This window comes from Balaenoptera ricei, chromosome 18, assembly GCF_028023285.1.
Source record: "Balaenoptera ricei isolate mBalRic1 chromosome 18, mBalRic1.hap2, whole genome shotgun sequence".
Lineage (NCBI taxonomy): Eukaryota > Metazoa > Chordata > Mammalia > Artiodactyla > Balaenopteridae > Balaenoptera > Balaenoptera ricei.
This window is the reverse complement of record NC_082656.1, coordinates 69,946,061-69,972,759: the sequence shown is the minus strand read 5'-3', so window position 1 is coordinate 69,972,759 and position 26,699 is coordinate 69,946,061. Positions and strand designations below refer to the sequence as shown.

At 35.1% G+C, this 26,699-nt stretch overlaps 1 protein-coding gene across 1 annotated transcript in view; it reads left to right on the top strand.

Annotated features, from left to right (window-relative positions):
* Window positions 1–26,699, top strand: part of UGGT2 (UDP-glucose glycoprotein glucosyltransferase 2) — a 180,089-nt gene that overhangs the window by 26,076 nt on the left and 127,314 nt on the right. Inside the window, exons 5-10 of the mRNA XM_059902510.1 lie at window positions 2,714–2,888; window positions 8,750–8,846; window positions 11,537–11,609; window positions 13,778–13,878; window positions 20,178–20,277; window positions 22,658–22,718. Coding sequence (XP_059758493.1) covers window positions 2,714–2,888; window positions 8,750–8,846; window positions 11,537–11,609; window positions 13,778–13,878; window positions 20,178–20,277; window positions 22,658–22,718 — 607 coding nt within the window. The remainder of the gene's footprint in view (window positions 1–2,713; window positions 2,889–8,749; window positions 8,847–11,536; window positions 11,610–13,777; window positions 13,879–20,177; window positions 20,278–22,657; window positions 22,719–26,699) is intronic.

Here is a 26,699-nt window from a genome sequence, read left to right as displayed (position 1 = left end):
GTTTCTGCTTTATAACAAAGTGAATCAGTTATACATATACATATGTTCCCATATCTCTTCCCTCTTGCATCTCCCTCCCACCCCCTCCCTATCCCACCCCTCTAGGTAGTCACAAAGCACCAAGCTGATCTCCCTGTGCTATGCGGTTGCTTCCCACTAGCTATCTATTTTACATTTGGTAGTGTATATATGTCTATGCCACTCTCTCACCCTGTCACATCTTACCGCTCCCCCTCCCCATATCCTCAAGTCCGTTCTCTAGTAGGTCTGTGTCTTTATTCCCATCTTGCCACTAGGTTCTTCATGACCTTTATTTTCCCTTAGATTCCATATATATGTGTTAGCATACTGTATTTGTTTTTCTCTTTTTGACTTACTTCACTCTGTATGACAGACTCTAACTCCATCCACCTCACTACAAATACCTCCATTTCATTTCTTTTTATGGCTGAGTAATATTCCATTGTATATATGTGCCTCATCTTCTTTATCCATTCACCTGTTGATGGACACTTAGGTTGCTTCCATGTCCTGGCTATTGTAAATAGAGCTGCAATGAACATTTTGGTACATGACTCTTTTTGAATTATGGCTTTCTCAGGGTATATGCCCAGTAGTGGGATTGCTGGGTGGTATGGTAGTTCTATTTTTAGTTTTTTAAGGAACCTCCATACTGTTCTCCATAGTGGCTGTATCAATTTACATTCCCACCAACAGTGCAAGAGTGTTCCCTTTTCTCCACACCCTCTCCAGCATTTATTGTTTCTAGATTTTTTGATGATGGCCTTTCTGACCGGTGTGAGATGATATCTCATTGTAGTTTTGATTTGCATTTCTCTAATGATTAATGATGTTTAGCATTCTTTCGTGTGTCTGTTGGCAATCTGTATATCTTCTTTGGAGAAATGTCTATTTAGGTCTTCTGCCCATTTTTGGATTGGGTTGTTTGTTTTTTTGTTATTGAGCTGCATGAGCTGCTTGTAAATCTTGGAGATTAATCCTTTGTCAGTTGCTTCGTTTGCAAATATTTTCTCCCATTCTGAGGGTTGTCTTTTGATCTTGTTTATGGTTTCCTTTGCTGTGCAAAAGCTTTTAAGTTTCATTAGGTCCCATTTGTTTATTTGTGTTTTTATTTCCATTTCTCTAGGAGCTGGGTCAAAAAGGATCTTGCTGTGATTTATGTCATAGAGTGTTCTGCCTCTGTTTTCCTCTAAGAGTTTGATAGTGTCTGGCCTTACACTTAGGTCTTTAATCCATTTTGAGTTTATTTTTGTGTATGGTGTCAGGGAGTGTTCTAATTTCATACTTTTACATGTAGCTGTCCAGTTTTCCCAGCACCACTTATTGAAGAGGCTGTCTTTTCTCCACTGTATATGCTTGCCTCCTTTATCAAAGATAAGGTGACCATATGTGCGTGGGTTTATCTCTGGGCTTTCTATCCTGTTCCATTGATCTATATTTTTGTTTTTGTGCCAGTACCAAACTGTCTTGATTACTGTAGCTTTGTAATATAGTCATGTACATGTATCTTTATACTGTTATCTTGATATTATCTTAGATAAATTTCTAGAACTAGAATCACAAGGTAAATAAGTGTATGCATTTAAAATTGGTACATATTTTAAAATTTTTCTTCAGAAAGCTGGTTATGTTTCATACTCCGTTTTTAACGTTTTCACTAATGCTAATTTGTATGATTTCCCTTTATAATCTTAGTCAATTCAAGAAATGTAATTTTCTATTTTTAATTGTAATCTAGTCGACTTTAAAAAGCTGTTTTCCCTCTTACGGAGTAATTCTCCATACATGTAGTATAATTTTTTATTACCTATGATATATCCATGTGATTCCTGAATTAAAAAAGCAGACTTTGAAAGGTATGTGTTTTAGGGTATAAGAAGGCACTCACCATTACAGACTCATGAACAAATGTTATATTAGCCTTTACCTTTGTCTCTGGAAAATCTATTTCATTTCTTCTAATTTTTTTCTTTTATATTCAACCTCAAGATTTATATAATAGCATTAGCAGCCTTTCCAATTACCAACATTTGAAAACATTTATCTTTAATACTAATATTAATTTCATTGTGAAGATAGAATTTACTAATATGTATAAAGAATCTTGCATAGTGCCTGGAAAATAAGATGTCAAAGTCTGTTTATGATGGTAGGGCCAGACCATAGGACTGCTCTGTTTGTTTGATTATCCTTCGGGATTTAATGAGTTGTTACTCATATTAAGAACTGATAATCTTTGCATGACATAGTACCTTTATTTTGTTTTTTAAAGATTTGGAGCCCATTTTCAGGGAATGTGAGCTATAATGAAAGGTTATATTCTTCTAATTGAAGAAAATATAAATTTTATTTCATCGAAAAATATGTTGCCATTTATATTTTATTTTTAAAGATAGCAAACATTGATTGAAAATAAAATATTTTTAATATTCAGTGTTGGGCTAACCAAATTTATTTTTTGTCTTTTCTGTCATTTAGAAGTTCTGTGCACAAAGTCACCACAGGAAATCTAAATTCTTTTTCTGTGATTTTATGTATGTGTCTGTGTATATATATATATACACAGACACACACACAAATGCATATACATACATTCCTCTAAGTTTGATAAGTAGAAATTATAAAGTTTCATGATATGTTTCTCATATGCTCTGTACTTTCAGTTCTTGTTTGTGTTTTGTTTTCATTTTAGGCCCAGACCTTATCTGTTTAAAGGAGACCACAAATTTCCTACAAACAAAGAGAACTTACCAGTGATTATCCTCTATGCAGAAATGGGTACCAGAGCATTTCGTAAATTTCACACAGTTTTGTCTGAAAAAGCTCAAAATGGGGAAATTCTTTATGTTCTTCGGCATTATGTTCAGGTACATGATTGTTTTGTCCAAGAATATTTTGGCTATAAAAAATACATTTTATAATAATTTCTTTACTAGGTTTTACATGATAATTTTCCCTAGAATAGTTATTTAAAGATTTTTTTAAATTAACACAACTATCACATGTGAATTTTATGTGGAAAAATATATTGAGATTCTGTGTCTTTTCTGGAAGTATCATGTTTATATTTCTTTCCTTTATAATATATTTGGAACAGATTTAAAACTTGGATAAAAAACAAAACTGTACAACAATAGCATGCGTAATATTTGCTAGGATTCATAAATATAGTTATTTTTAATGAAAATGTATTATGATGAGGAAGTCTAATTTACTTGGTATATTGATAGTATATATTAGTTCAAAGTGCTAAGCGTGGTATGCGAATGCTCTCAAACCTATTTGTTTGAAAGGCTGATTACTTTCTTATTCAAGTTTCAGATCAAATGTGTTGTGTTATCCCCCAGTCTCCCGAGCTCTCATTGCCGTCACACTCTATCACATTATTCTGTTTTAATGACTTCGTGGCACTTATTACTGTGCTATCTCTAATTTTATTTCTTGAACACCTCCACACACACACACACACACACACACAACCAAACTCTCACCATCACACATTAAAATATAATGGCCATTAGAGGAAGGACTTTGCTTTTTTACTTCTATATTCTGAACATGGAAAGAGTGTTTTAATTTGCATTTCCCAAAATATTCATGATGAATATTAATGTTTAAAGTAATAAAAGCATTACAAATATACTTAATTGCCTATCCATATCTTTTGCCTGTTTTTATATTGGATTCTTTGGGGCTTTCCTCCCCCATTTACAGATTTTTAAAAACATATTCTGAATACTGGTCTTCTACACTCTGCAAACATCTTCTGTGTATTTATGGTCTCCTAGTAATAAAAAAAAATATGTCATATTTCATTTAGTGCAAGTATTAATTGCAGTTGTATTCAAATTTATCCAACTTTTCCTTAATGGTTTCCTTCATGGTGCCATAAAGACATTTTCTTATATTTTCTTGTGAGAATTAAAGTGCTGTTCTTTGTGTTTTGGTCTTTAATTCATCTGGATATATTTGAATTTTCTGTGAGGTAGAGACATAATTTTAGTTCCATATGGAAATTCATTGGTCTCCACATAATTCATTGGACAGTTAACTCTTTATACTAATCCATCATATGCCAAGTTTTCATACAGGCATATATGTTTTTAGACTCTGTTCTGTTCTCATATATCTATTCTATACAAATGTAACATTATTTTAATTGTAGTAGCTTTAAAATTTAAAGCAATATTGAAAAAGAGGAACAAAGCTGGAGGCATCACACGTCCTGATTTCAAACTATATTACAAAGCTGTAGTGATTAAGACAGTATGGTATTGGCATAAAACAGATACATAGAGCAATGGAACAGAACAGAGAGCCAAGAAATAAACCTATGCATATATGATCAACTAATATTTAACAAGGGAGCCAAGAATACTCAGTGGGGAACAGATAGTCTCTTCAATAAACGGTGTTAGGAAAACTGACAGCCACATGAAAAAAATGAAACTGGACCCCTATCATATACCACTCAAAAAAATTAAGTCAAAAATGGATTAATAACTTAATCATAAAATCTGAAGCCATAAAACTAGAAGAAAACATAAGGAAAAAGCTTCTTGACATTGGTCATGGCAGTGAGTTTTTGGATTTGACCCTAAAAGCAAAGGCAATAGAAGCAAAAATAAACAAGTGGGACTACATCCAACTAAAAATGCCTCTGCATAACTAAGGAAACCATCAACAAAATGAAAAGGCGACTTACCGAATTGGAGGAAATATTTGCAAATCATATATATGATAAGGGGTTAATATCCAAAATACATGAGGAACTCATACAACTGAAGAGCAAATGAAAAGAAACAGTTCAATTAAAAAATGGCAAAGGACCTGAATAAACATTTTTCTAAAGAAGACATGCAAATAACCACCAGGTATATGAAAAGGTGCTCAGCCTCACTAATTGTCAGGGAAATGCAAATCAAAACCACAGTGAGATACCACCTCACACCTGTTAGAATAGCTATATGTCAAAAAGACAAGAGTTAACAAGCATTGGTAAGGATGTGGAGAAAAGGAAACCCTAGTGCATTGTTGGTGGGAATGTAAAATGGTACAGCCGCTATGGAAAACAGTATAGAGGTTCCTCAAAAAGTTAAAAATAGAACTAGAATATGATACAGCAATTCCACTTCTGGGTATATATCTCGAGGAAATGGAATCGCCATCTTGAAAAGCTATCTGCACCCCCGTACTCGTTGCAGCATTACTTATATAGGAGCAACCTATGTGTCCAGTGATGGATGAATAGATAAATGTGGTGTGTGTGTGTATATATACACACACACACAATGAAATATTATTTGGCCTTAAAAAAGAAGGAAATCCTGCCATTTGTAACAACATGGAAGGACTTTGAGGGCATTATGCTAAATCAGACAGAAAAAGACAAATATCATATGATCTCATATATGGAATGTGAAAAAAACCAAATGCATAGAAACAGAGAACTGATCGGTGGTTTCTGAAATTGAGGGGTGGGGAGGGTTGATGGGTGAAGGTGGTCAAAAGGTACAAATTTCCAGATATAAGATAAACAAGTTCTGGGGATGTAACGTACAGCATGATGACTATACTTAACAGTACTCTGTTGAATATTTGAAAGTTGCTAAGAGAGTGGATCTCAAAGTTCTCGTTACAAGAAAAAGAAAACTGTAGCTATGCAAGGTATGGACATTAAATTTACTGTGGTAATCATTTCATAATACAATTGACCCTTGAACGACTTGGAAGTTAAGAGCTCCAACACTCTGCGCATTCACAAATCTTTGTATAGCTTATAGCTGGCCCTCCGTATATACGCCATTCCTCTGTATCCATGGTTCAGCATCTGCAGATTCAACCAGCCATGGATTATGCAATAGTGTAGTATTTACTATTGAAAAAAGTCCATATATAAGTGGACCAGTGCAGTTTATGCAGTTCAAACCCATGCTGTTCAAGGGTTTGATTTGAATTGATATCAAATCATGATGTTGCACACCTTAAACTAATACAGTGTTATATGTCAATTATCAAAAAAGGAATGGGAGATCAAAGTATATGTTTATCTTTTTTAAAAAAGTCCCCCAAGTGATTTTAATATGCACCCCACCCCCGGGTGGTATGGTCATCTATTGGGAATCAATGTCCCAAGCTATTATTTGGAGAATGTGACCATTAAATATACTTCTGTGAAAGCATATTCACCAACTATCTGGGTACTTTGTAGCATCAAATTATGGCCTTCTATTTAATTAGTGACATATTGTACATCCAAAATAGTTATACTGTAAATCTAGTCAGCATGTAATCCTAATAAAAATAGACTTATTTGTGCTACTTTTAAAAAAAATTAATTTATTATTATTATTTTTTTAATTGCATTGGGTTTTCATTGCTGTTGCGCAGGCTTCACATTGCGGTGGCTTCTCTTGTTGCAGAGCGCGGCCTCTAGGCGCGCAGGCTTCAGTAGTTGTGGCACGTGGGCTCAGTAGTTGTGGCTCGCGGGCTCTAGAGTGCAGGCTCAGTGCTTGTGGTGCACGGGCTTGTTGCTCCGCAGCATGTGGGATCTTCCCAGACCAGGGCTCAAACCCGTGTCCCCTGCATTGGCAGGCAGATTCTTAACCACTGTGCCACCAGGGAAGTCCCTGTGCTACCTTCTGAACAGATGCTTTTTTGTGGGGAAAGAAGAAATAGGATAATGAAGAAAGATTCTTTTCACCAGTTGATTTAGCCTATGAGCATTTTTGGTTTGCAAATCCAAAATTATTAAACTACAATTCAAATTTTATATCAATACATTTCAAAAGGAGAAAGTAAATATGAAATTAATAAACATTTATCTTTATTACTGAGGAGCTGGTAACATTCCAGAACTGATAATGGAAATTGGTTATGTGAAATTGCATTTCTTTTATGAACTATAACAAGATATGTGGACTTAGAGGTTCAGTTTGCCTAGCCACCAACTGATTGTCTTTTGGAGTGGATAGTCAAAATATATTTTTAAATTGAGCTGGATGAAATTGAAAACTCTTTAAAAGATTTTCAACTTTGTCAGATTACTATAATTATAAACAACCCAGTTTCCTCATGCTATCTTGCATTATAGCATGTGCCTGAGAAATTAGCAAATTAAATTTTAGTGTGGGCAGCAATGTTAAACACTTGTCTGCATATCTGAAACTAATTCTTACGTCATCTTATTTAGAAATAGAATAGTCCAGGAATAGTCACTGTGGTCGTATACTAATTTTGAAGGCTGAGGGAGAAGTTTAGGGAGGAAAGAAGAAACTAAAAACTGTAGTACACTATTAAGGTTTTCTTTCTGTTTGTCCTCTGCCTCTTCCTCTGTCATGTTTATAATTGCAAAACTGCCCTCATGCAAACGTTAGTTAAGCAAAGACACATAACATCGTCACAGGAGTTTGCTGAGTGCTAGGTTAAATGCGTTTTCTAACCCATGAAAGGATATGCCAAATGGTAATGATCGTAGCACAACTGATAAGAATTTCAGTCTAGAAGCTAGAAAGAACCTTAGACATCTTCTAAAATATTACATATATTCATCCAGGTTGCTTACTTTTTTTTTTTTTTAACATCTTTATTGGAGTGTAACTGCTTTACAATGGTGTGTTAGTTTCTGCTTTATAACAAAGTGAATCAGTTATACATATACATATGTTCCCATAGCTCTTCCCTCTTGCATCTCCCTCCCTCCCACCCTCCCTATCCCACCCCTCTAGGTGGTCACAAAGCACAGAGCTGACCTCCCTGTGCTATGCGGTTGCTTCCCACTGGCTATCTATTTTACGTTTGGTAGTGTATAGATATGCTTACTTTTTTGAAAAAATGTGATGACTTCTCTTCCTTCACAGAGTAGTCTCTAGAAGTACGTTTTATATTTGCGCTTTTGGAAAGGTGAAAGAAAAGGTACCAAATGCTGATCATAAATACTTAAGACAACTCAGTTTTAGGCAAATTGTTACCTCTCACTGCAAGAATAGGTATTAATTTGTGGCATTTGGTATATTTTAATCATTGAGAAACATGAAGAAAGACTTAAATAGGTTGTTCAAGGCACTGAGCTTTTTTTGTTTGTTTGTTTGTTTTTTTCTGCGCGACCCGCCCGGGGCACACTGGGGACAGTCTGCCCCGCCCCGCCCCACCCGGTTGGAGGCGGAGCCGGGGTGGGAGAGCGGTCGCGCCGTGGGAGGGGCGGCCCGGCCCCCCCTGAGCTTTTTTGTTTCCTTTGCCTCTACTTTCTAGTATTTGCTTTTGGGGACACGCTGGATGTCCTACATACAGACAACTAGCAAATGAATAACATTTACTGGTTTCGCTAATCTTGTGTAGTTCCCCCAAAAGAGTACAGTTTTGTTGAAACTCGATTGTATGTGATCCTCTGTTAATTAATTCATGGGAAAGATGGCAAAGTTACCATGGTATAACAGAAAAAGATCAGATTTTTTTTTCATTGTAAAAAAGTAATTAAAACATCAGAGTCGTGACAAGGATTTTAGAAAGTGAAGAAGTGGTCATCAACTAAATTCTAGTTCCTTGATAGACTGTCTAGAGAGACTATAAATGTCCCCCAAATAACACTATTTCACAGTGATTACTTCAATATTAGTAATTTACCCTAATGTCCTGATACACAGTCATTCTGAATTCAAAAGCAGATGTTTAACTAAATATTTTCTCTCTCTCTTTTTTTTTTTTTTTTTAAATAAATGTGTTTGAACAGAAACCAGCCTCACAGAAAATGTACTTATCTGGCTATGGTGTGGAGCTAGCGATTAAGAGTACAGAATACAAAGCATTGGATGATACCCAAGTCAAAAGTAAGTTTATTCTCTGTATTCGAGTGGAATGAAAATTTGGAGGCTTACACACTTCAGTTGAAAAAAGAAAATGACTGTAATCCTACACACATTAATTTGAGGCTGGAGACAGGGTAGACATGTTCCTCCTTAGTTGGAATTTAACTTTAAACTAAAAGAAATACATTTCATATTATTGTGCTCTCAAAAACTTCAAAAAGTGGAAGTAGCATATTTGCTTTTACTCAGTGGCTTCCCAACCATTTTCCACAACATATAAAAATTGATAATATATGTAGGGTACGTAGAAGCAATAGATGAGGCTGCTTATGGCTAGAGGTGACTGACCCAGGAGCTCAGACCGGCCCATGATGTGCCCAGTCACCTCCTGGGAGCAAGGGTGGGGGGTGTCTAAGGGGATCAGTGTCTCAGTAAACCTAAAACTCACTGGTAGCACTGCCTTACAAGTCTTGGTCTGAAGTATTTATATATAATGAAGTTAGGATGATGGTCTTCTGTTTTTGTTTTCGTTTTGAAGTGGGATGGAGAGGGCTGTGAATTGATTGGTTAGATGAAGTAGATTGATTAGATTTGTGATCTACCAGTCCAGTGTCTGTGTTCTGTGTACTGAATGCATGCTCTAGATGAAGGATTCTGGAGACCTAAAAACACTAAAGAACTTTTCAGATTCTTATGGAAATCTTTTGTTACCTGGCTCATTGGAAATGTATTTGTACCTGATTCTTGGTTAAGAGTTTCTAATTCATTCTTTTATATGGTCTCAGATGTTGCTTCTGCTACAATTTTGTTTTTCTATTCAAGATCTGGTCCTGGCAGCCCTACCCTGATCACAGCTTAGCTCTAGCCCTCCTATTGAATGTGCTACAAATCAACATCTGTATTATTGTGATTGAAAATCCTGCTGGTTAAAGAGTTACTGAAAAAGTATAGTAGAAATAATAATGCCCAGATTTTATATATTTCCATATAGCTTGTATATAGCTCTACAATGCTTTATAATTTAGTATCTTGTTTAACAGTCATGATAGTAACATAAGGCATTTTCTAGCCATCCTTGGGCTTGTAGAATTTTTTTTAAAAGTCATGTGATCACATGTATTTCTATATTACAGATTGCACATTAAATTTTGTCGTACATTCGGAATATATTTTCTCTCCATTCTAGTTGCCACTCCTTTAGTTCACTTCTTTTTTTCCCTCTGTATATGGGTATCAGGCTTCTAACTGACCTTCTCTTCAGTACCCCTAGTCCCCTCATCCCCCAAATAGAATAATCCATCTGTTCTCCACAGTGCTTTCTGACTGTGCTTCTTATGATGAAAATCTGACTTTATGATTCCACCAGTTAAAATCCTGGACTGGTTCCCTGTAACCTCCTCATAAATTCAAGCACTATACAGCATAACAGAGAAAGCTTTTCACGTTCTGGCCTCTTTCTGCCTAATCACCGTCCCTCAGCCCTCTATTTGTGCGCTCTGGTCCTGTAACACTAAACTACTCTACAAGATAATTCTCTGTTCCCCGGATGCCTCCGTGTGTGGCTCCACGCCCAGCCTTCGTGACCTCTGTAGAGCACTCTCGTCCCTTAGCATATGCTGTTCCTTCTTCCTGAAACCTTCCTCCTTTCTCCCACCTCTTTTATTCATCTAAGGCCTATTCATCTTTTAAGAATCATGTGTATCAGTCAGTACCTCTGAGATGGCTGCCCATCTTCCTGCTCTGTCAGAGGAAGGTTTTCCCTTTTCTATATTCCACATAGTTTGTGCTTTCTTTTGGAAAAGTTTTAAACAGTCTGTTAAAATTGTCTATTTGTCTCCTTTTCCACCAGCTGAGGTTTGTGTCTTTTGCGTCTCTCTTCCTGGTGTCTGTCTGGCAGGCATCGGGTGTCATAGAAGGCAGTCGATAAATATTTGCCTGATGAATGAATGAAAGGGAGGGAAAGGAAGACTGGATCAAAGCACCCAGTGTTTTTAGTTGCGGTCCTAGAGGTCCAGACTCTCAGACGAGTAAGAAGGGAGAAGGGTACTTGACGAGCTCTGATGGAGCGTAGCCCATACTGCTTACAGTCACAGATTCTTAGAATCCCAGAGTGCCCTCACACATAGCACTTACCACACTGTATGCTATAATTATTGGTAAGTAAAGGAGAGGGGAAGAGAAATGGACATAAAATATATCCTTATTCTTTGAGGCCATGAGTTTTGGTGTCTTTCTAAAGATTTCTTGATTATGTCTAAAGGTGTCAGAAGTAATGTGAGAACTCCTGTATCTGTTAGGGTTTGGATTTCTTGCTGGCTTAAGAGCTAAGCCCAGGGTTTGTTGCAGACTCCTTGGTTTATCATTCTGGTATGAAATAGAACTTGACTACGAAATGATCTATAGAGTTAGAATTAGAAACTCTTAACCAAGAATCAGGTACAAATACATTTCCAATGAGCCAGGTAACAAAAGATTTCCATAAGAATCTGAAAAGTTCTTTAGTGTTTATGATGGTTTTTAAATATTTAATAATCAAGCTTGTTTAAAAAGAGAGAGCACACTCATGTCTCATTAAGCTGATCCATGAAAGAAAAACAAGGTAAAACAAATGGAATTTGATTTTATTTTGAGTTCTTCTAATTTTTTATTACATATTCCTTTTGCAGTCTGAAATATTTTCATTTTATTTTGTTTTTGTTTCCAAAATATAGCTGTGACTAATACTACTGTAGAAGATATTACTGAAACAAATGAAGTTCAAGGATTTCTCTTTGGGAAATTAAAGTAAGTCTGAATTGAAATGAAACTATTACTATACTCTTAAGTTTGTTTTTAAAGGAATTGACTCAATATGCTGGGTTGGCATATGTTTCACATTTTAAAAATATACATACTATTGTTTTTATTACAAAAGTAACACATGGTTAATGCAGAAAAGCACAAAATTGAAAAATAATCGCTAATTCCACAGGATAATGAGTATGGTTAGAGATATTGGAATTGAAAGTGATCAGAGTTATCTCTGACTAAAAACTAAAACAAAAATTTATGGAATCTTTTACAGATCTAATGGGTTACAAAAATCATAGTTAAAATACTGGATTTTTAGCATGAAAAAAATTTAAAATTTCATGTCTCAAAAGAAGAGAAAATATTTATTTCCCTAAATTTCTGTGCCATATATTGCCATATTAAATACCTTTTAACTTCTGGTCTTAATTTCATATACACATATAAGTAACCTTTCAAAAAATTGAAGTTCTGCACCCTTTGTTTTTTTCCTGCATCACTGATTGAAGACAAGGAATAGGATGGTGAGTGCTCTCTGAATGTTAATGGATGGGGTTTGTTGTCATCTTATGTGTGGTTTCTCTGATTTACAAGAAGGGAAAGTTTATGATTCTATTATAAAGACAACATTAATTAAAAATAAAGAACCATTTTTATTAATATCTTTAGTTCTTATTTAGTATTACAGATATTTATAAAGGACACTTAGGTCCGTTCTCCTGGTGAGTAGATAACTGTACAGAGCGAGGGGAACATTTTTGGACACTATGCTCCTTCATACAGATGACTGAGTTGTATTTCTACGGTTTATTGGACAAGTTGTATACTAGTGGCCTTAAAAAGTTAATGCATCTTATAAAATGGATTTATTTTAAGTAAGATTTTTATTTAGTAGATAACATTTTTATTCCATTTCCAGCTGTGTCTCGCATCTTAGAATCCATAGTTCTATTTTTTTTTTAAACGTAACTATTAATGGGAATAAATTTCATGTCTTCCAAAAAGCCTTTGGAACACTGAGATATTAGTTTTTTTAGAGAGGAAATACTCAACGTTAGTTTTTACACAATTAATAGATTTAGGCAAAAACCTTCTGCTTTGAGGTATTGTATGAATAATGTGTTTTTGCCTGAATTACATAAATAATTTTAGCCATGAAAACTATCGTTAAGCTTATGATTAAACATGAAAAACAATATAACAGCTCTTATAAACTTAGTATTACTCTGTAACTTAAAATATTGAAAAGGAGTGGTTAATTTAATTCATAGTGAACTTCTTTTCAAAGAAGTTCTATTGCTTTCTCACTGTAAGAGCAGACTTGATTCATTTTCAAAATGTGGTCCCACATTGTAATAAAATTGCAAGATATGAAATTGTAGTAATTTATTATTGTTAACTATAAGATTAATCTATTTCTGTATATTTATTTTTCATCTCACTTTTTAAAATATTTATTTCTCTTTACTGTTGAAAATATGTATTTGTTTATAAATTGTGCTGATAGCTACATAAAGTTTTTTTAAAACAATTCTGTCTAATAATATGAAATGGTATTGTGTTTTGATTTCATGAGAGATGGAAGAAAAAAGATTATAGTTTTTATTATATGTATAGTAAAATATCATGCTACATTATTATTTGGCACTCTCTAAAAAATACCTAGATATGTTTAATTAGACAGAATTATCTTATTTAAGTTTTTTAAAAGTTTCAAAGATGGAACTTTTCAGAAATAGAGTAAACTCTAAAATTGTATAGGAAGCATTATTGTCTTTCCTTATAAAATAGTTTTCATTTTTAATTATAAAAGCCTGACTTGTAATTTATAAAATGTTAAATAAAAAGTGTATAACATAAAAACTAATAATTCTGCCCTCACACTTGGATCCCTTACAGGTAATGTTAACAAATGAGAGTACATCCTTCCAGATTTTGTTTTCTTTTGTTTTGTTTTATACATTGAAAAAAGTAGACATGCATATCTCCCTCATTTTTCTTTAAGTTCTGTGGATATAGCTGCATCACTATTTATTATTATCTTGGTGAACAGTTAGTTTGTGTCTAAAATTTGGAAAAGTTAATTTCAAAAATATACTGCCTGTATAGTAGTAATTTGTAGTAGGTGATGATAATTAACATTACTTAATATTCTAATACAGAGAAAGATATTCAGATCTTAGAGATAATCTGACAACATTCCAAAAATACCTGATTGAGAGTAATAAAGAAATGATGCCTTTGAAAGTCTGGGAACTACAAGGTATAGTATTTCAGTCCACATTAACATAGCATATTGGTAACTTATCTCTGTTTTGTTAAATAGGCTTTTATATAACATGATATAAATTATTTCATAGGCAATAATAATTACTAATGATGTGACTAATATACATTACTTTTGTGGAAATACAAATTTAATTAAAAGGTTATTCATCAAGCAAACCATATTTTTATGTTTATAAGATTTAAAATTATATAAAGTACAGTTATTTGATATCATCTAATCATTTTTAAAGTGTACATGAGTTAAAAGATTCATCTCAGGTATTAAATCACATTTCAGAGAATCTGTAGCATTGATTAGAAATCCTGATTAGTAAGTCAGGAGAAATCAGAACTAAATCTTAGTTTTCTTCTCTTTAAAATTTTGATCTTAACAGACCATCGCATGTTTCATTGCGAACTTAGAATAGCTCCCGTACTGACATCCTATAAGCAGATATTTTGAGACTGAACCAAATTTTGAGAATGAACCAAAATTCCTTTTCAGTTTGTAATTTTCTTTTTTATTATTTGTAATGTTTAGTGGGTCATAGGAATATGTCACTTTTCTGTGGAATCTATAACTTTTATCACATCTCTCATCAACTTTTTTTTAATATAACAACTTACTGAAATATACTTGATATACAGTTCACCCATTTAAAGAGTACAATTCAGTGGGGTTTAGTATATTTTTAGAGCTTTTTAACTGTCAGCACAGTCAATTTCAGAGACCCATAATTTAGAAAATTGTAAGTGATAGGGTGCTTCTGAAGGCTGGTAAACAGAGAACATGCAAAGTTAGCTTGCTTGTAATTAACCTCACCGATGTCTGTGGAAGGTATATTTGAATGGACTAGAAACAGGAAATCTAGTTAAGACATCATTGAATTAGTGTAGCGAGAGATAGAACTATGACTGTGGTAAAAGGCACAGAGAGGAAGGCCAGATTTAGCAAATATTTAGGAGATGAAAAGAGTCAAAGATGAATTTAAAATTTCCAGCTTGGAGCCTGAGTAGAGAGAATATAAAACATGTAAGTGGGTGTGGGGGTTGAATACAGGGCCCAGAAATAATGAGACTGGCGTTAAAAAAGATAGACTTAAAGTGATGGTGACATATCCAGATGACCAGGTCCAGTGGTGGGGTGAATATAAAGTCCTTATACTAAAAGGAGAGAATTTAAAAGTTGAAAATATTGGCATAGAGGTTTTTTAAAGGTGGGGGGCGCTAACTGAAAGTGTAGGGTGCCCAAATCAGTGCCCAAGGGAGTGACCGCGTGCTCGTCCACATGGGGAAAGTAGACACGGTGGGATGATGAGAGCTAGAAGAGCACGTTACAGAAGCCAAGGAAGTAGATTCAGGAGAGAGTAAGTGATCAGGACCTTTTCATTTTTTGATTGATTTAACAAGTGTTTATTGAATTTCTACTAGGAGTCAGTCATGTCCCTACAACCATGGTTTTATAATTTTTGGCTGAGACCTGGAGTGGGAAGTATATTTTACATCAAGACCCATACACAAGTGTATAATGTGTGAATACACAGATATGCTTAAAACTTAAAAAAAAAGCTTCAGCATAGATATGTTTACCACATTTTATTAATTCTATAAGACTTTTTAAAAAAAATAAATTTATTTATTTATTTTTGGCTGCATTGGGTCTTGCACGCGAGCTTTCTCTAGTTGCCCCGAGCAGGGGCTAATCTTCGCTGCGGTGCGCGGGCTTCTCATTGTGGTGGCTTCTCTTGTTGCAGAGTGCGGGCTCTAGGGCGCACGGGCTTAGTTGCTCAGCGGCACGTGGGATCTTCCCGGACCAGGGCTCGAACCCTTGTCTCCTGAATTGGCAGGTGGATTCTTAACCACTGCGCCATTAGGGAAGCCCAAGACTTTCTTTTACTCTACCCTATTTCATTTGAGAAAAAAAAACTTCACATTATCCACTAATGTGATTTCACTACTAACTAATGGGTTCCAACTGACACTTTGAAAAAGTGCTGTATTCTGAAGATAAAATAAGAGTTAAAGCAGACACCACGTTTATTCAAAGGATCTTGGACAAACATAAACAACTTTAAAAACCAATGTAAAAATTAGCATTGTAATTGCTGCAAAGTAAAGGGACGTAAGATGAAGAAGGGCATATGCCAGGAAGATCTGACTGGTGGGATGGGGGCAGGGAAGGGGAAACAGAAAGGGGAGGGTTCCTCAAGAAGTGGTGATTGAATTGAGATCTGAGGAAGGGCTAGAGTAAATTTGAGGGTGGGTTATTTAGGGAGAATATCAGAGACCCTTTCAAGGGGTTGGAAATGGAGTGTGAGGGAGAGGAGATGTCAGGAACAACTGCTGGATTCATGGTTTACCCAGCTGGATGGACAGTGGTGGATTTTCTGGAAAGAGAAGACTGAAGAGGACCAGATTTGGGCAAAGATGGGTGGGAATATCACAAATCTGTTATTGAACATGCTGCTTTTGAAGTATCCAAGTGGTAAAACCAGAAAGACAGTTAAATATGGGAATCTGGATTTCAGAGGCAAAGTGAAGGACTTAAATAATTTATGAGTCATCTAGGTATGGAATAGTTTAGGAAAAAGCAAAAGATGTTAATAGACTATGCTAATATTATATTCATTTACTTGTTATTTACAGTTTCTCTGATTTCATGAGTGAATTTTCAGGGACTTTTGAACAGCATATGTGAAGAAAAATTCCATTCATGTTGTAAAAAGTTTTAAAAGACTAGTTGTGCTGTCAGAACTGCGTAAAATATAGTTGTCCATGGTCGTGATGATGATGATGGTGATTGGCGGTGATAAAAATATTAGCTAATACTATTTGTCTGGCACAGTATTAGGCTCTTTATATGCATCATCCTAATTAATTTTTTTTTTAAAACTCATGGGGTATTGATAGATATCCTCCTTTTCCAGATGAGGAAACTGAGAAACATACAAAATAATTAGTCCAAGGTCACCAATCTCATAAAGCACAAGTCAGGGATACCTAAAGTCAGCAGGTCTCTCTCATTTCAGAGTCTAAATTCTTTCTTTACCTCTATGTCGTACTGTTTTTAAGTATAACATCATGTAGCCAAATGCTCTCAGGAAAGATCTTTCATCATATACTGTCCTCAAAAGAAATACTCTTTTGAAATGCAAATCAAAACTGCAGTGAGGTACCACCTCACACTGGTCAGAATGGCCATCATTAAAAAGTCTAAAAGTAACAAATGCTGGAGAGGGTGTGGAGAAAAGGGGAACCCTCCTACACTGTTGGTGGGAATGTAAGTTGGTGCAGACACTATGGAAATCAGTATGGAGGTTACTCAGAAACCTAAAAATAGAATTGCCATATGATCCAGCAATCCCACTCCTGGGCATATACCCGGACAAAACTATAATTCAAAAAGATAGATGCACCCCTGTGTTCATAGCAGCACTATTCACAATAGCCAAAACATGGAAACAACCTAAATGTCCACTGACAGATGAATGGATAAAGAAGATGCGGTACAGATACACAATGGAATACTACTCAGCCATAAAAAAGAATGAAATGATGCCATTTGCAGCAACATGGATGCAACTGGAGATTATCATACTAAGTAAGTCAGAAAGAGAAAGACAAATACCAAATGATATCACTTGTATGTAGAATCTAAATTATGGCACAAATGAACTTATCTATAAAATAAAAGCAGACTCACAGACAGAGATCAGACTTGTGGTTGCCAAGGGTGAGGGAAGAGAGATGAAATGGGAGTTTGGGGTTGGTAGATGCAAACTATTACATTTAGAATGGATAAGCAACAAGGTCCTACTGTATAGCACAGGGAACTATATTCACTATACTGTGATAAACCGTAATGGAGAAGAATACCAAAAAAAGGATGTACCTATGTGGATACCTCAGTCACTTTGCTGTACAGCAGAGATGGACACAACATTGTAAATCAACTCTACTTCAATTTAAAAAGATACATGCACAAAACTAAACAAAACAAGAAATACTCTTTTATAAGTTGTTATATCAATCATATAAGTAATGACTTTAAGTTCTCTCATCTAAAAAAGCATAAATATATACACACCAGTTAAAAATTATGTTGCTTAAAATTGCCTTTAATAGCAATAGAATAAGAAGACACATAAAGGATCTTATTTGTAAGTTTACTGTTCATTCACCCATTCATTCATCAATATTGAGCACCTACTTACGTATCAGGTACTTTTTTTGAGGTTAGAACATTTAAGTTCTACTCTTTTAGTACATTTCAATTATATAATACAATGTTATCAACTATAGTCGCCATGTTACACATTAAATCCTCCGATTTTATTCAGTCTTAGAGCTGAAAGTTTGTACCCTTTTACTAGCCTTTCCCTGTCTCTCCCACCCTCAGCCTCTGGCAGCTACTTTTCTACTCTCTGTTTCTATGAGTTTGACTTTTTTTAGATTCCATGTATAAGTGATGCTGTTTGTTTTTTTTTTTCCTGGTCTGGCTTATTTTACTTAGTCTAATGCCCGCACAGTCCATCCACATTGTTGCAGATGGCAGGATTTCCTTCTTTTTTAAGGCTGAATAATATTCCATTGTGTTTATATACACCACAGTTTCTTTATCCATTCATTTGTCCACGGAGATTTAGGTGGTTTACATACCTTGGCTATTGTGACTAACGCTTCAATGAACATGAGAGTGCGGGTATCTCTCAAGATATTGATTTCATTTTCTTTGGATATATACCCAGAAGTGGGATTGCTGGATCATATGGTAGTTCTATTTAATTTCTTGAGGAATCTCCGTAATGTTTTCAATAGTGGCTGTAGCAGTTTATATGAGTTACTTGTATATTTTGGATAGTAACCCCTTATCAGATATAATGATTTGCAAATATTTTCCCCCATTACATAGGTTGCCTTTTCATTTTGCTGATGATTTCCTTGCTGTGCAGAAACTTTTTAGTATGATATAGTCCCACTTGTTTATTTTTCCTTTTGTTGTCTTTGTTTTTGATGTCAAATCCAAAAAATCTCTGCCATGACCAGTGCTAAGGAACTTACCCCCCTGTGTTTTCTTCTAGGAGTTTTATGGTTTCAGGTCATAAGTTCAAGTCTTTAATGTATTTTGAGTTGATTTTTGTGTATAGTGTAAAATAGGGGTCCAGTTTTATTCTTTTGCATGTGGACATCCAGTTTTTCCAGCACCATTTATTGAATAGAAAGTTTTACTTTTTCTTGTCAGGAAGTGATCCTGTGGCAGAAGGATCCTGGTAAGATAAGGACTGAAAAGAGCCCATTGTGTTTGCAATTAGGAGATTTTAGTGAGCACTGATAGCCCCACTAGTGGTGGGGAGTGGAAACATTCTTAGGTAGGTTAAGGAAATTCTATTTAGAGTTATTCAGCTAGTAAGTGATATAGAGCTGGAGTTTGAACCTTGGTCTACTAGACTTTACCAGTCCATGGGAGGCTGCCCTGGCAAAATCTTTTCTAGGCTTTGACTCCAGCTGGATTCGCCACTGTACACTGAAAAGGTAGAAACAAAACTAGTCTCGCTATGATAAACTGGTCATTTTGCTAGTATTTGACAAGCTAGGATTCCAATTCTGGTGAGATGTTATAGAGAAACAAAATGCTTCACTATTAGGTAATGAAAGAATTCAGTTTTAAAATCATTTCTGACTCTTGACAAAGCAATGAGACGCAGATTACTGCTTCTATCATACTTGAGAGTGATTACAGTAAGCCACATGCACTTTTCTTTCCAGAGAACTATCATTTCAGGTAAAATCATACCAAGTTTAGGATTTTATTTTTATTGTTGTATAAAGGTAAAAAAATGTTGAAAAAGAAAGCGAATGTTTCATATTTACTGAGTTAATGAACACATTAGGTCTTAAAGTTCCTTTCAGAATTGGCTCTTAAAAGCTTTTTTTTCCTTCCTCTTATTTCTTTTTGTCAAAGCTTTTTGTTGCCAGTTTCACTTAACCTAAGAAAAAGATAGCTTTGCATCAGCATTTCTTTTCATATCTCTTTTTGAAGTTACACTGTAATTTGTGGAAAACAAAAAATAGGTATTAAATGACAATTATTCATAAAAGTGTAAAACTTACCTTATTGGATGTAAGTGATAGCTTTCCATTTCATTTAAAACTTTTGAATAATGCTAAATATGAGTGTTTGTTAATGTGTCTATATATGAATACATGGCAAGAAGCGTTATTTAAATTACATGGAAATGTCTGTTAAGGTCTAACATTATGCTAGATTGCTTAATGATATTTTTTTCCTTCCAGATCTTAGTTTTCAAGCAGCTTCTCAAATAATGTCCACTCCAGTTTATGATGCCATAAAATTAATGAAGGACATTTCGCAGAACTTCCCCATAAAAGCCAGGTATATTAAAGCTTATTGATTTGATTATAGTCAGAACTCTTTCCATTAAATAAATTTTATGAAAATAGCTGATTTCATTTAACATAATGATATCAGTTAATTCTGTTATATACAGTGTTTTTGAGATCAGGGTCTCTTTTCATTATGTATATTGGGTTTTTTTTAACTAGAGCAAAATATTGGCTTGTGCATGCATATGTATACATACTACAAAATAGAACTCTTGAATTAGAGGCAAATGGAAAGGAAAAAATAATGTATTTAAAAAATTATTTAAACGTAAACAGTGAGAGATGGTAATCCAAGAAAAAACTGATTTAAGCAGTATATAATAAGGGGATATTTTTCTCTTTACCCTACAGAGGATGATGAAAAGTATTACTCTAAATAGACCTATGCCCAACGTATGGCCAAATCATGTTCTTGCCCTTTCAGATTCCAAACAATTAGTAATGTCTTAATTGTATAGAATATTTTGTGGAATACCTTTTTGCCAATAAGATATCTAATTGAACTGCTTTCAGAAATATTAATACTACATTAAACGCGTCTTCCAGTTCAATAGATAATACATTTCCATATCTAGAAGTAACCAGTAGATACAATTCTGGTTACCATGTTTTATAAGGATTTACAAAATAACAAGACTTTGATGCATTTGTAGGAATAATAGTATAAAATTATAAGCAACCAGTGAAATATGAGCTAAGTTAGCTTATATCGAAGATATGCAACATGTGATAGGTGCAGCAATAGTGCTTCACTGAGAGGAACTGGAGAACATCCTTGTGCCCTCAGCATCCCTTCTTAAGCAGGGGATAATCACTATGCCTCTATTTGTTTCAGACACTTTGGTACATTTATCCACAGCACAAATTACTGAATCCTGAATCTAGACAGTACCTTTGTAAGATAAATAAGTAGTACATGTTTGGCCACAGGATACCAAGAACCTTTTCATGATACCCTGAAAAGAGAGAGGTTTGTCACCTTATTTACAGATTAAAAATGAATATATTGCCATGACTCTCAATTTTAGTTTAAGCAAAATCAAGAATTTGACAAGTCAGTATATGTATACTAAAACATGAAATATGTATGTGTATATAAACATAGATGTTTAGCCACACTGCTGTTAACTAACAGTAGCTTTTGAAATTACTCGATCAAATAAAGTGAAATAATTTTAGTTTTAGGAAGATAGTTGATTAGCGGTTTTGACGGTAAGTCATTATAACTATTCCGGGGTTTTGTGTCTAAACTCTGCTCTTAATTTGTGGTTGGTCATTAAAAAAAATTTGCCAACTATGCTAACACTGCTTAATGGCTGAATTGTAGGCTTAAGCGTATCTCTACAGTTACTCTGATAAGTCATTACTCCATGAACTTGTGGATGCTTCCTGAATCTTGGGATGAAGCGAGTTGAATTGGTTTCCTCCAGACTCCATCAATGGTGCAACCATAATTGATGCCCAAGGCTAAAAATCTTGCCTCCATATATGTTCAGACTTAATAAATGGTTTTTATTTTTCATCAAAAAAAAAAAATAAAGTCACTCTGTAGACAGCCAGTAAATGTTCATTGAAATGAAATACTTGATAAATGAATGAAAAATTTGCATTATCAGATTTTCAGTTGCAGTTAATCTCAAATGCTGCCAGATTTTAGGAGGTAATACACACTTATTGTGGGTTGTTTTAAGATACACCCTTCTGCTTGAGTTTTACTTAATGTCAAACTTTGCATTAACAATCTTTTAATTTTTAAATCATTTTCTTCTGTGCATAAAATTGACAGATAAATAGCTAATTAAGCATTCTTAGTAGTTACTAGGTCAAATAAATATAATTAATAGACTTATTTAAAAGACATTTTGCTCTGTTTTTAAATTATAAGGGAGTTATAAGCTCCCTTATAGAGTGAATATATGAAGTCAACATTATCAGTATTTTAGAACTTACATACCGTGGTAAAGATCTCAGGTTAACCAAAATTCTTTATATACACATATTCCAAAAATTGCCTATTTGCAGCGATACATATAATGACATTGGTAATTTCATATAGAATTTCTCCCTATGGGCAAAACGACACAAAATAGCATTTTCAATCAAGTATTCTTGAAAAATGCGACAGCATGTAATGCGTACAGTTTGTGCACATGAACTTTTGACAGTCTCTATTCCACCTGAATCAAATACCCTTGTCAAATGAAAGCCATAGTACCACCTGTCAAATAGGCTATGTGGAAATGTACACTTCTCAGTCATGATGCCTTTAGAGTTTTTAGTTTCTCGTACAAAGTATTATATTGCATTGAATCATAGATTAGTCCAAACATTTAAGGAAGAATGAATTGTATCTGTATTTATGTTCCCAGGTCTCTGACCAGAATTGCTGTAAATCAACGTATGAGGGAGGAAATACAGGAAAATCAAAAGGTTTGTTTGAATTCCTTTTTTAAAAAATTTACCACACTAATAACACTATATTTTAGACTTTGGATCTTCAATTTTCATACAAAAAAGAAAATGTTAACTTGTACTTTTTGATTATTAAAACAGTTCAGGTTTTTTCATTTTTATATTGTCTACTTTATATAGCATACAGTTTGTGATCCTAGCCAATCTTTCCTGACATAGATCCTACTTACTTTCTCATTAACCTTATATACTCCAAATTTTCTGCCCATGCTGTATGGTTTTCTTCACAAAATAGAGAATAAAGGCTATGAGATAATACTTCTGTTTCTCATTAGTTTTGCTTAAAAAGCTTGTGAGGACCAAGCCAAGTTTAGACCACTGGAACATTACTAGAATCCTATAACATATAGTACACAGTTGATCACTAGTTTGATAAGATTCTGCTAAATGGTGTCCTAAATTACCTTAAGACCTCAAATGATTCTAACTGTGTTAATACTTAGGAAGTACTTGAGAACACTTCCTGGCTTTATTACATAGGACTGGTTTGGCTTTAAGTAATATTAATCCCAGGCACACAGGGCCTTAAACAGTAGGAGTTCATTTTTCTCGCATAAAAAGAAGTCCCTTCCCTGGTGGCACAGTGGTTAAGAATCCGCCTGCCAGACAGGAATAAAGATGCAGACGTAGAGAATGGACTTGAGGACATGGGGAGGGGGAAGGGTAAGCTGGGACGAAGTGAGAGAGTGGCATGGACATATATACACTACCAAATGTAAAATAGCTAGCTAGTGGGAAGCAGCCGCATAGCACAGGGAGATCAGCTCGGTGCTTTGTGTCCATCTAGAGGGGTGGGATAGGGAGGGTGGGAGGAAGGTGCAAGAGGGAGGAGAAATGGGGATAAATGTATATGCATAGCTGATTCACTTTGTTATACAGCAGAAACTAACACACCATTGTAAAGCAATTATACTCCAATAAAGATGTTTAAAAAAAAAAAAATCCGCCTGCCAGTGCAGGGGACACGGGTTCAAGCCCTGGTCCAGGAAGATCCCACATGCTGTGGAGTGACTAAGCCCATGCACCCCAGCTACTGAAGCCCACACACCCTAGAGCCCATGCGCCGCAACTTCTGAGCCTTCATGCTGCAACTACTGAAGCCCACACACCTAGAGCCCATGCTCCGCAACAAGAGAAGCCACTACAATGAGAAGCCGGCTCACCACAACTAGAGAAAGCCCGTGCACAGCAACAAAGACCCAACGCAGCCAAAAATAAATAAAATTTTAAATATTAAAAAAAACAGAAGTCTCAAAGTAGGTTGCTGCAGACATGGTTTTTTCTTTTATGGTTGCAGAATGGCTGCCACAGCTCCAGACTACTTGTCTGGATTCAAAGCAGAAAGAGGCAGGAAGATCAAACCACATTCATCCTGACTGAAGCCTTTCTGGAACACTTCAGCCATCTTTGACTTCTGTCTCATTGGCCAAAATTTTGTAATGTGGATATTCCTAGCCACAAGGGAGACTAGAAAAGTTAGTGTTTACTTTTCTAGTGATTGAGGGGAGCAGAGGAGAAATGGCTTAGAGATAGTGCCAGGTTAGCCCATCAACAGTGCCTGTTACACTGAGACAGAGTAAGCTCTCAGTAAATATCAGCTGTTTTGATGATGCCAGACAACTACAATGATGATCATGAAGTAGATGCACAGTTCACGGGAGACTGAATGATAGAAGCCGCAACACATCATCCCTACCTGGGATGTTCTTTGCCTCGTTGACCACGTAACAAATTCTTGCTTATCCTTCAAAACTGAGCACTACTTCTTTCTGTAATTTTCCTAATTGCTCTTACCATTATTCAAGCAGAATGCATATTTTTCTTATAAGAATTTTTGTATTTGTTTGTTTGAATAATGCCACTTGCAGTAAGAAGGGAAGAGAGGTTGGGAAAGAAAAAGGAGGGAAAAGAAAGGAATGCCAAAGTATCAGTGGCATCACATAATCCAGTTTATTTTTTGCTCAGTTAATAGTACAGAGGGGGTGTTCCTGGTCATCAAAGCTTTGCTCTATGTGATGATTTTGATTCCAGAGGCTGAAGAATTTCATGAGGTTAAAGAGGAGATATTGTGGGAATAAAAGAGATAATTGGAAGGACCAAATGGGATAGTTCCAAAGGTAAACCACTGTGATGACATAATCACAGGATGACAGTCAAAGCTAGCTGCTGAAGTAGAGTGGGAATGAAAGTTAGTGGAAATGAGTAAATCAGGAAACTCTGAACCTAGGGGTTTGACTGAGCACAGTACCTGGTGCAGACCATTCCGTCAGAAATATTTGTTGAATAGAAAACTTTTGAATATTTAAATGTTACCTGTAATACATTCTATATTTAGCAATGTGTAGTTTTTAAGATGTTCTGTATATTGTAGCAGTTGTTAATATCCTAATGTATAAACTGAGATCCAGTGATTTCTTCTGGGTCACAGAATTGGTACAAGATGGAACCAGAATTTGTGCCCTGGTTTACAGCTCATTTCAGAACAATTTAATAAGAATTGTGAGTTTTTCTATTGCCAGTCACCTTGCTAGGTGATTGGAAAGATATTTGATGAAGTTAAGAAATTTGATCTAGTCTTCTAAAAAAAAATTCTTCAGTGACTCCTATTTCTAGGAGAACAGCATACAAAGGGTTAGACAGATGTATTTAAATAAAACCAGGTGGGAAGGGGGAGTCTGGTGTAGACTGTCAACTCCCCAACAAAAACCCGCCAGGGAAACTTGTTACTCAGGCAAAGCTGAGTTTAATAAACTTGCTGCAATGAGGGAGAGCAACACCTTGATAGACTGTTGTTAGTGTCTCAAAAGGAGGACATTAGGGTAGAGTGATTAGAAGATTGGAGAGGGTCTCTGTTCAGGTGGTTTAAGTTGGGTCTTTCAAGGTGGGGGATTGTTTGGGATTGGGTAGACTTTGTAACACAATAGTTTACATTGTGTTGGTGAACGTTAAAGTGATGGATTTGGTGAGCAGCAACAAAGGAATGTGAAACTAGAACTGGAAGGACTTTGCAAAGGTGTAGAAAGTAAAGATAAAACCATTTCTCAAGTAAAAAGTAAAGTTATAAAGCGGCACAAAGGAGAACTGACCTTACAGAAGACACAGCAGAAGACATAGTAGATAGAAATAATAAATGCAGAGATAGTAAAAAAAAAAAAAAAGAAATAGAAAGGACTCAGGAGAAGATGATAAAGTAAAGCCAGGTAAAGGAAATCCAATATACCTAGACTAGAGTCCATGAAATAGAAAAATAAAACGGACAGAACGAATGCTTAAAACTACAATCAGAAAATTTTCTGAAATAAAAGAAGTTCCAAATCCACAAATAAAAAGGGTGCACTGTGTAACTTGGGAAAATTGACCAAGAGTGGTCAAATATAAGCTATTGAACTTTATAGGGAACAAAGGAAATTAATTACTTATGCATTTAATAAAAAAGATGATAAGGAAAGAAAATCACATTGGCATCAGACTTCTCAAAAACAAATTCTACACCAAGGAACAGTGAAGCTCCATCTACAAGATATTCAAGGAAAGAAAAACTGTCCTTCAAGAAGATACGTATATACAGGCTACAAAAATGTTGAACATGCAAAAATTCAGGGAATATTGCTCCCAAGAACACTTTCTGAGGAATTTCTCTGACCAAGAACTGATTGAAGATTCTTGGGCAGAACAGCTGCCTGTTGCGCATTGAATATGTTTATGTGTAGAACTAAAAGTAAAAAGTGAGGGACAGGGTGATAGTATAGTATGTAAACAGTACCTACTCTGACAAAGATAAAATATTGCAACTAATAAATATGGCGGGGGGTAGAAAATAGAATAAACTTGCTGATTGCCTTAACTGTAATACTCAGGAATGAAAGATATAATTAAAGCTGAAAAGTCAAGCAGTGGAAGCCTGAACTTATTTAAAAGTATATAGTTAACCACTAATGA